Source organism: Dama dama, chromosome 28 (assembly GCF_033118175.1).
Source record: "Dama dama isolate Ldn47 chromosome 28, ASM3311817v1, whole genome shotgun sequence".
NCBI lineage: Eukaryota > Metazoa > Chordata > Mammalia > Artiodactyla > Cervidae > Dama > Dama dama.
The window spans coordinates 59,853,532-59,864,944 of NC_083708.1; the positions used below are offsets into that span (position 1 = coordinate 59,853,532).

Genomic DNA, 11,413 nt, shown 5'->3' on the forward strand with positions numbered 1-11,413 from the left:
GCAGAAACAAGGTTCTGTGGTGACCAGCTGATGAAAATGTTGTGCCAGAGGCTCACATCTGCTCCTCTAGGAGCAAGTTCAGTGATCACTAATTCAGTGTTTGTGGGAACTACTGAGACAGCAGGAATCAACTGTTTATCCAAAGCCATCACCAGGCCTGTGGCCTCTACTCTGAGAAGCAGACGCTTCTCTTCATCACTCACAGTCAGCATGCCCACAGTCCTGGGCTCTGATAAGCTTCCTTACCCCCAATTCCTAACAACCTTCTCGTCCATGCTCCTCAAAGGGGTCACAGGGACTCACCATAATTGGGGCGCCTTGTTAGTCCCTGGCTTCACCCTTCTGGTGATTCCCTAATGCACTTGAGAGAAAACCTGGACTCCTTCACAGGCCCACAGTTCTTCTCGACACCCTGCCCGCACCTCTCCCCTCTCACAGCTCTCCAGTGATCTGTGGTTGTTCTCTAACACACTGATCTCTTTACCTTCTCTCTGCTCTTTTCCTGCCCATCTTCTGCTCCATCTTCAGGTCTGTGTTAATATAACTTCCTCATATTCAAATGGAGACCCCCCTCTTACTTATTTACAGCATCCTCCATTTATCCTCTGGTGGCTCAGCAGTAAAGTAGGAGACCTGGGGTCGATCCCTGGGTCAGGAAGATCCCCTGGAGAAGGAAATGGCAGCCCACTCCAGGATTCTTGCCTGAGAAGTCCCATGGACAGAGGGGCCTGGAGGGCTACAGTCCATTGGGTTGCAAAAGAATTAGACACAACTTAGCGACTATGCAACAAACTACTTATCCTCTTAACACCACTCACTGATTATTCATTTGCTTAACATCTAGTTCTCCACCAGACTCAAGCTCCATGTGGACAGAATAGGTCTTTTTAATTTGCAGCTATATTTCTTACATCCTGAAAAGTGCTGAGCAAATAACTGGATAAATGAATGAATCTGACTATTGCACTACATCTTTTTAGCAGTATATTCAAACAAAGCATGACTATGTTTAAAATGTTTGTTTGGGACTTCCCTAGTGGTCCAGTGGTTGGGACTTTGCCGTCCAATGCAGGGGGCGAGGGTTCCATCCCTGGTCAGGGAGCTAAGACCCCACATGCCTCCCCGAAGCATAAAACAGAAACAAACCAAAAAAAAAAAAAAACAAAAAACATAAAACAGAGGCAATATTGTAACAACTTCAACTTTAAAAAAGCCAAAACATAAAACAGAAGCAATATTGTAACAAATTCAATAAAGACTTTAAAAATAGTCAACATCCAAAAAAAACTTAGAAAAAAATGTTTGAAGGTAGTGAACCACAGATTATTTGGACATGGCCATGACACATTTCTAAGTGAACTTAATTATAAGCAAGACGTTAAGAACTTTTAAGAATTGTCCTGAGTATCTGCCCCCATCTCCACACAGTATAAAATGATACGTACTTACTTTAACAATTAGCCAAGACTAAGCATACTACTGAGCAAAGAGCATTACTCGAGAGACCATCCGGGGCAAGCTTTGCACAGGTCAGAAACAAGTGAGGTTCTAGAGTTGTCAACTCAAAAAAGTTATTGCCCTTTAACATAGCGTAAAGCGTGGGAAGAAGTGAATAAGCTTTTACCTCCTTTAACAGTTTTTTCCATTGAAATGGTAGATCACTTTTTTCCTTTTCTGTCATTATCTAAAACTTTCCAATCAAAATTTAATATTATCTAATTTTTACATTATTTTTTTGGAACATAGGGAAAATGTATTAATCATGAAGATCTAACTTATCTTTTTTCTTCTCAGAAGAGTCTCCAAGTTCTAAATCTTAAGTTATTTCTAACATAATTCTTTCACATTCTCCCACGATATCCTGAAATCGTCATCCTTTCTCTCAGATGATAAAGTGTTGCTTCTACTTTGAAAACAAAGTAAAAAAAAGTCCAATGTCATGTTTTTAGCTTTAAAGAAGGAAATAGTTTAACATCATGTGGTAAAGCATTTTCAAACAATATAAGCTCAAAATTATGAAATCAATTTGTTTCTTATGTATACCAACCAACAAATCAATTCCTAAAATTTCTGAGTAACAAGTATCTTCTGATATTTAGAAGTCTCTCTATCACAGCAAATAAAGCACTGACATCCAACCTGGCTTTTTTTGGACAAACTACTTAACATCCTATTTGCCTTTGATTCACTTTTTTTAAATTGACGATTTTAATATGTGTATAAAGAAATTACAGCATAGAGAATATCTGGAAAGTCTACTTCGCAAACTTCACACAGCTATACCAAAAAGACAAATATAAAGTTGCAGGTGCTTTCATGTGCTCCAGCTCTTAACTGTTCAATCATAGTCCAGCCATCTATTTTATTCATCTTGTCCATATTCCAAACTGCTTTGGGTGAACCGTTATAAGCTAGTGTCTTTCAAGATCTAGAATCAACTTGCAACATTTTCACTGGGTATGTTTCCCACACAGCTCTGATTTCGTTTCATTAGCGACTGTCTCATGACATATTGCTGAATAAGCTGAACAAGTAATACACAATGTCCTTTCATTTCATTCTGTAGCTATCAACCTGTGACCTAACATTGTAAGATAATTCTTTCACTGTTTTACCATTCCAAGAAATTAACGTTTTCACAGATGCCCTCTTTATTTGCTCCAAGAAATTGTCCTACCAACGTGTTTTGAATAACCACATAATGTGCCAACATGTTTCTCATTAAAAATTACGTTTGCTTTAAAATCCAGTAATTTCAAATTCATTTCACTTCTTTCCTGCTTTATAATTTTTTTCCAGTGTTTTTTCCCACTTGGAAATTCCTTGTGTTTTAAATGATTTTTCTTCGCAGCCAAACTCTTGCTAGCCATGTCATGTCAAAATGCCAGCCATGAAAACTCTGTATCATAATTCTTTACTTTTTCTCTGATTGTCCCTGGTCTTGTGAACTCTGCAGGTAATGTTTATAAAAGAGGCTCTACATTATCCTGGGCTTCCCTGGGGCTCAGCTGGCAAAGAATCCGCCTGCAATGTGGGAGCCCTGGGTTGGGAAGATCCCCTGGAGAAGGAACGGGTACCCACTCCAGTGTTCTGGCCTGGAGAAGTCCATGGACTCTATAGTCCAAAGGATCACAGAGGGTCGGACACGGCTGAGTGACTTTCACCTTCACCACATTATCCTGGTGACATAAACAGCCATCTGGTTACTGATGCTGATGACAATCAAAGACAATATTTGGTTTTCCACAGTTGTTTCAACACCATTATCTAACTTATCTGGTGAATTCTTGGAAACTTTTCTGCTTTTATATTAATTTCAAAGAAAGTTTCCACGAAACAAACTTCAGCTGACCACACCCGTAACACTGAATAGCTTGAGAATAAGAAATACCATACGGCGAGCGGCGCAAAGCTGGGAGAGCATCAAAATAAGACAAAAAGTCTCTGCAGTGGGTTGGCAGGACACTAGCCCAACTGCTGAGTTAAACCAAACGCTTCACTGCTTTTTAACAAATTCTTAACAGTTACAAAACAACTGAACCGTAATTTGATCTTACAGCTTTAAATAGCAGATAACATGCTTAACAGTCCTATTTCATTCCTGGGTCATAATTTTTTCTCCCTAAGGAAGCTGGGGGATAAGGAGAAGAAATGTGCTCCCTATGTCTCTTTTCCACTATCTCCATTTTTGTATTAAAAGAAGTTAAGCCATAAGATTTTTACTAATTTATTTACTCCTAAATTGGTGGTTGTTCTGGCATTTCAAATATAGAGATGCTTGCCTCTGGAACATTGCCTTTTAAAGATACAATAAGGCCTCTCCTTTACCTGACATTCTCCAGAAGAGTGGAAGCCAAATTTCCTTAAAAATGGATCTTGTTAAGTAAGAAACTGTAAGGGTCTGAGATTTTAACCTATTTGCAACCTAACAAGTTAGCTCTGCCTGTAAGACAAATCTCAGACACAGATTTTCTATCAGAGCTTTCCACCATCTAGCCTCAATTATTTTCCTGTTCTTTTCTCCCTCTCCACACCATTTTTAAAGTATTTTTTTCAGATGGATTATTTGTAATCATGCATGTGTTTTCTAGCATATTCTATCTCTTCCACTAAACCTAAATGTGAAGCAAGCAGGAACCATATGTTTCATTCATACCATAACATCTATTTCATTTACACCGTATCTACGCTGTGGTGTAGTGGCTCAGTCCTGTCCAACTCTGCGACCCCATGAACTATACAGCCCACCAGGCTCCTCTGTCCATGGGATTTCCCAGGCAAGAATACTGGAGTGGGTTGCCATTTCCTTCTCCAGTCTATTTCTATATCCAGCACCTATTATAAAACTGTCACACAGAAATCACTTAATAAATATCTGTTAAATGAAATTTAAAGTGTTTAAATGTAATTTAAACCTACACACATGCTATTCTTCACTGCTTCCTACGCTCAGCAGCCTACATCTTGAAGCCGATCCACATCACTTGTCCACATGACCCAGGTGGGTCCTCATCTCGTACATCTTTCCCAAATATGGGAATTCCCTGGTGATCCAGTGGCTAAGACTCTGGGCTCCCAATGCAGGGGGCCTGGTCAATCCCTGGTCAGGGAACTAGATCCCACAGCCACAACCAAGACCCAGCAGAGCCAAATAAGTAAATTAAAAAAAAAAAAAACTAAAAAAAATCTTTTCAAGTAATTTCCTACCAGCTTTTAATTCTCACAACTCTATTTTCTCCAGTAAAAAACTGAAGAAACTATACAACGAACCCGAAGCGCGCCTTCTCTTGTCTGCCTCACTTTCCTTTGTCTTGCGTTCCTGTTTGCTCTCGTCCACAGCCTGCGGCTGTTCCCCTCTATCCTGAATGGACTCTCACCCCTGGTTTTATAGACACAGTGTCCAGAACTTCCCTTTGCATAGATGTCCCACTTTCCCTTACTGGTGGTGAGAAAGTCACCTGATTTTTATTAGACTTAAAATATTCCAGCCTATGAATATCATGTGGGAAATGAAAACGGACAACTAAAAAATTGCTGGGCTTATGGGCAGCACTGAAGACTTAAAATGTGAACTTTAAAAAAAGAAAAAGAAATAGAGAAACTGAAGCTTAGGAGAAGAGGAGAAGCTAAGGAATATATGGAAAGTAATAATCCCAACGAGTCTAGGACTAAAATTAGGTCTCTATCAACCCTGTCTTATATTTCAGCCTTGCCAAAACAACTTTCACCCATTGTTACTGATCCAAAGCCCCCAGGGCTGCCCATATTAACAGCATGATACTGAGGAATTATCGTCCTTACCTAAAGAATGTGTAAAGCCCAAACGAGGTGACTAACGAAAAGCACTTACTACAGTGTCACTTCACACAGAAAAGACTAAAGAAATGTTAACTATCATGATCGCTTTACTCCTCTATAACAGACGTCAGCACGTTTTCTGTAAGAACCAAATGGTAAATAGTTTACGCTGTGTGAGCCAATCTGTGTTCCAACAAAAACAAGCAGCAAACTGGACTAACCAGTGGGCCATAGTCAGCCAGCTCCACCTGCTCTATGGTGGAGTTTTTCAGCTGTGGCACCACTGATGTTTGGGGCTGGAGACTTCTTTGTTACGGATTGCTGTCCTGGGGGACACGGCATCGCGGGATGTTTACCAGCACCCTTGACCTCCACCCGCTTGAGGTAAGTAGCATCCCCCAAGTTGGGTCAACCAAAATAATACCTCCTGGGGAACAAAAATGCCCTGAGCCGGGAAAGCTTGCTCTAGAGCAATCAAACATATGAGGATATAGCTTGAATTTTCTAATAAAGAACGTAACTGAGTAAAAAAGTAATAATTTAACACACTAGAAAGTATTTATACTCACTTAGCTAAAATGCCCACACTTAGCAATAACTTTATCACCTCTGTGATACACACGGCTGTAGTTGAAAAGTAGAGTTCTTTGTCTGATGTCCTTGTGTATCTTAAAGCTACGGTGTAAGCTGCGGCCACCAGGGTCATCACTGCCAAGCAGTATAGCTTGAATAATAAATTGACATTTTCTGGAAAATATGTGCAAAGATATTATTTAATAGACAACATTACATATATAAAAGCTAATCAGTGTTATACTTCAAGATGCTTTCCAATTTTGAGCACAAAATACATTAAAAGTTTTTTTTTTTCCCCCAAAACAATGCTCTCAACTACATGAAAAGACACACACACAGGCACGCAATACACAGCGGACTGTCGGTACCAACTGGCCAGGCACAGGGCTTGTTCCTGGGGAGGGCTCAGCCGCAGGATTGTCTGGCTTAACTAACTGCAGTTTAGGATGCTACAAAGTACATGCATTATGTACCTTTATAACTCACACTTGTGAAAGCAACACATGATGGCAGGATGAAAACAATAACGTGCATGCTAAACAAACAGAAGGAATAAGGGAATGATAAAATAATACAGATTTTTATAATATAAATTACATCCAGCCTCTCATTTTACGGCATTATATGAAAGATAACTCATGACACACACACACACAGAAAAGAGAGTATGAAGAATGAAGTTCTGTAAAACCTGACATCAGGAAATATACACAACTGATGAACACTCAATTTAAGAACTTATTGTAAGTGTATCTGAGCATCAGCCATCACTCGGGCACCAAGGCCAGTCCAACTTCAATAAAACCACAGGCGCTGGGGAGCGAGGTCTCCCTCAGTACTCCCAGCCCTGTCCTGAGACAGCCATCACCTAATACTCAAACTGTTTCTGCTTTTTTTACCCACTTCATACTTCCCTCATCCCCAGCTTTATTCAACCTTCTTTCAAAAATCTTCAGGCACATGTTAAACAGGGATCAGCAAGTTTTTTTCTATAAGGGCCAACAGTAAATATTTTATGTTTTTTAGGCCAGGAGGCAAAATTAAGGATATCATGTAGGTACTTAGGTGACAAGAAAGAAAACATATTTTCACATTTAATTTATATTTAATTGGAAAAATTCAAAATATAATAATAATTGAGTACAATGCTTTATTGTATTGAGAAGACAGGAATTCTGGGGGTGGAGGTGGAGGCAGGTAACATTTTGCTTCACTGGTCTTCAAAGTTGCTGTTCCATCAGATCAGCTGCAAACGTTCATCTGTAAAAACCATTCTTAGCTCACAGGTCATGCAAAAACAAGTCATAGGCTGGATTTGACCAATGGGCCATACTTTGACAACCTGGGTTAAGAACCAGAGGGAAGAGGTTGCTCTGGGTTGCTACTATAACTACATTACATCTAAGCATGCTTCTTAACCATTTTGGAAGCCTAACCACAGTTCAAAGGTGACTTGCACAGGAAAATAAGTTTCAAACAAATCATCTTTATATGGTAAGGTGGAAACTTACTAGGAAAACAGGTTCTTCAATATAAATGTTTTTCCCTGGGTGAATTAAAGAACTGTTTGGAAAATTCAGGCAGATGTTTAAAAGCACATTAGGTCTTAACTAAAAAGTTGGATGGCAGAACAGAAAAAAATAGAACTTATCTCTGCCTAAAGTTTCAACCGATCTTGAGGACCCAAAAAGCAATGTTAATGTAAAAGAGATCGAAGGGGATCACAGTAATACTTCACTTGCCCTAAAACTCTCCTACACAAGGAGGAAATGTAAGACAAAAAATAAACAGCAGTACAGGAGAAACCATTTCCCATCTTCTTGATCAGGGGTGAACAAAGTACATTTCCTCTCATTTTTCTATGATCTGAAACCTGAGAATAGGTTTATATATTTTAATGGTTGGAAAAAAGTTTTTAAATAACCTTTTGTGATACATGAAAACTACATGAAATTCAAATTACAGTGTCACAAAAAAAGTTTTATTAGAACATACTTATGTTCTTTGTTTCCGAATTATTAATGGCTTTTTTTTTTTTTTTTGCCCTGCAACAGCAGAATGAGTAGTTATGACAGAGACCATCAGCCATTAACAGAAAAAGTTTACCAACCCACATGTCCTAAATTATAAATACTTTCATAAATAAGAGGTTAGGACTGCTAAACTAAAAGTTATGTCAGCGATTATATAGGTTCCTGATTCCAAAACAACAAAATGAATGGTTAAAATTTTGAAAATACACCTATTAGCATAGTGATTAAATGCGAATATATATGATATTCCTGAAAATAACTGATTAAAGAGCAAGCAAATAAGTTTAGACATCTGTATAATGAAAGCGCAATTATTAGCAATTTCAGTTTGTTTCAAGGTAATATCACAAGTCCATACAAGGACTTCCCTGGTGGTCCAATGGTTAAAACTCCTGAGCTTCACTGCAGGGGGCAGAGATTCAATAGTTAGTTAGTCGAGGACTAAGATCCATGCGGTGGCAAAAAGTCCACAGCTCAGCTGCGTTGTTGAGTGGGCACATCGGCTGTTTCCTCCTCCTCTCAAAGCTCCCATCAGCTCCCACACAACCTCTGTTTCATGTGTAGAATCCCACCACCCCGCCCCGCAAAAGAAATTTACAATCTGGAGTTGTATATTTTTCTCAGTTATAGTTTACTCTACTTTAGAGTGAACATTATTTGTAACACCTGAGAAGGTGAAAATTAGGAAGTCCCAGAAATAAATAAATTCTTTGTGAATCTCAGGAAGTTCGGGATTCCAATTTTGTATTACACAGTTCTAGCGGACATGTAAGATTTATCACATGACCCAGGCACAACAAATATGTATTGGCAATAAGCCTACATCTGTAAATTGAGCAACTATTTCAGATGATTTGACTTAGGTAATTCTGTAATTGCCTTCACCATTCATCTTGCTAATTTCATTTTAGGTCAATTATCAAAATAATTCTACTTTTTCCCTTTATTTCGCGTGTTGCTATAAAAGACTCTTAAAGGTGGGCTCATCTCAAAGGTGAGCAGCATATGCAACTGCAGACAATGCCCCTGAGCAGGGCTTGAAAGATAAACGTGGCCTCCCCAATCAGGAAAATAATCCGCCACCCATGCAAAAAGCTATTGTTCAAATATTTGTTCCACGTATATTCAGGGGTGAAGCCAAGAGCTCTATGGAGGAAATATGGAGAAAAATCCGGGTGTTGCCCAATCTCTCGTAGCTTCACCATTCAGAAACTCAACTCCGGTTTTAACTTACCCCATTCAGCAAAGCAAACAAGCTGCAGTTAATGATACTTAGACTCAGGCAAAGGCAATTAGTCATCAAACATGATTACTCTAATGAGCTATCCCTGGGAAAGGGGCAAGGACAGGGGCGGAGGATGCCTATCACCCTCCCCACAAAATATTCAAGTGTTCCTTCTAAACCACATCACATTCTCAAGAGTATCTGTTAACCACAGCTTTCTCCGTCTCTTCACAGTTGCAAGGCTGTTCTCCTGCCCGAAGGATGTTTTCAGTGTCTGTTAGGCGGACCAGCCGCTGCTTAGGCTCTGCACCCAGAGCATGCCCTGAAGGCTCTGAGCATCGTAGTGTAGGAGGCACCGCGGACACCGCAGCCGCGGTGACCCCGGCCCGGACTGAGACCCGTCCTGCCTCCCGCCGGGTGATGCGGCTCCAGCCCGGGCCCGGCGCCCCGACCCCGCGCCCGGTCGGCTACAGCCCAGGCCTGTCTGAATTCTGTCCCCACCCACTCGTCCAGGCAGGCGCGGTCTCCGCCGCCGAACCGGCTGGCGCTGAGTCCGCCCCCCGGGAAGGCAGCCGCAGTGGGAGGCTGGCTGGCCCGCGCTGCCCTGACCGGTGGCAGCGCGCGCTCAAGCCCGGGAGCCGCTCAACACAAACCCCTGCTCCCCGACGCCCGGGCCTACCCGCCGGAGACCCGAGCCCCGCGGGCGCGGAGGATGCTCGCCCGCAGAGAGACGCAGACAAGCGCTGAGGCTGGCTCTGCAGAGCGCCCCCGGCCCGGCCTCCCCAGTCCCGCCGGCCGCGGCCTCACCTCTTGGGGCGGCCATGGTTCCCGACCGCGCCGCGCGGAACTGACCCGCAAGCCCTCCGCGCGCGCCGAGGGCGCCCGGAACCGCCTCCCGGGGTCATAGAGACGAAGCCGCGCGGCCTAGAGCGCCTCGCCGCCGGCCGGCCGCGGGCTCCCGCCCAGCCAAGCACCCGGACTAGGTTCACGAATCCGACAACCGCAGAGAAGGGGCGGACCCGGATGGAGAGGAGACCGGGGCCGCCCAGTTGCTGTGGACAAGCGCGTAGAACTAGGTTCACGGCGATCTTCTGTAAACTACAACTCCCGGCCGGCCAAGGGGGCTGCGTCGCGAGAGCCGAGCGTTGCCTTCTGGGAGCTGTAGTCCTCACCAGGTGACTTGGCGGCGAATAGGAATTGGGCTTCGATTTAGGGATTCTGGCAAAGCTGTTGTAGATCCTCCCAAAAGCCGGAAAGTAACAGAAGCTAGGCGACTTCTGTAACTCGCACGAACTTCCTCACTCATTAACTTCTGTTGTTACCTCTCATTTAAACGTAAAGTTTGTATTATATATTGTTCAGTCCGTGGCTGTGTCCTCGTGGCCGGCATCGCCTCTGACTGCGTTTACCTCACCAGACGTTCCAACTGCAGTCTCCGCTTCACGAAGTGAGGCGTGTCAACAGGCACTGACTTCGACCGCTATAATCTCCACGTTCACGAAGCATGTTAATTGGCATAATTGATATTAGAAATGGTTCACTGTCAAATGGTTTTCAAGATATGTGGATTGGTTAAAAAGACTGTTGAATATAAGTACCTCCATTCTTACAGGGACATGGATACAACATTCTGAGATGCCCCGCAGCCTACACCTTCTGTAGCATGATCTTTCCCCCAAATGACTTTCAGACTTAATTGAAGAAAGTAGGGAAAACCACTAGACCATTCAGGTATGACCTAAATCAAATCCCTTATGATTATAGAGTAGAAGTGACAAATAAGATTCAATGGATTAGATCTGATAGAGTGCCTGAGAACTATGGATGGAGGTTCGTGACATTGTAAAGGAGGCAGTGATCAAGACCATTTCCAAGAAAAAGAAATGCAAAAAGGCAAAATGGTTGTCTGAGGAGACCTTACAAATAGCTGTGAAAAGAAGAGTAGTGAAAGGCAAAGGAGAAAAAGAAAGATATTCCCATTTGAATGCAGAGCTTCAAAGACCAGCAAGGAAAGAGAAGAAACATTCCTCAGTGATCAATGCAAAGAAACAGAGGAAAACAATAGAATGGGAAAGACTAGAGATCTCTTCAAGAAAATTCGAGATACCAAGGGAACATTTCACACAAAGATGGGCACAATAAAGGACAGAAATGGTATGGACCTAACAGAAGCAGAGATATTGAGAAGAGGTGGCAAGAATACACAGAAGAACTGTACAAAAAAAGATCTTCGTGACTCAGATAATCACGGTGTGATCACTCACCTAGAGCCAGACATCCT

The 11,413-nt window shown here is 42.1% G+C and overlaps 1 protein-coding gene across 2 annotated transcripts in view; it reads right to left on the reverse strand.

The window, feature by feature from the left end:
* Nucleotides 1-10,092, reverse strand: part of SLC35A1 (solute carrier family 35 member A1) — a 29,061-nt gene extending 18,969 nt beyond the window's left edge. Inside the window, exons 1-2 of one of the 2 annotated variants that reach the window (XM_061131577.1) lie at nucleotides 9,940-10,092; nucleotides 5,868-6,045 (exon numbers count right to left, since the gene is read on the reverse strand). In XM_061131577.1, coding sequence (XP_060987560.1) covers nucleotides 5,868-6,045; nucleotides 9,940-9,955 — 194 coding nt within the window. In that variant the 5' untranslated portion in view covers nucleotides 9,956-10,092. The remainder of the gene's footprint in view (nucleotides 1-5,867; nucleotides 6,046-9,939) is intronic. The other variant, XM_061131578.1, reaches the window with a different exon arrangement.
* Nucleotides 10,093-11,413: the final 1,321 nt, after the last annotated feature.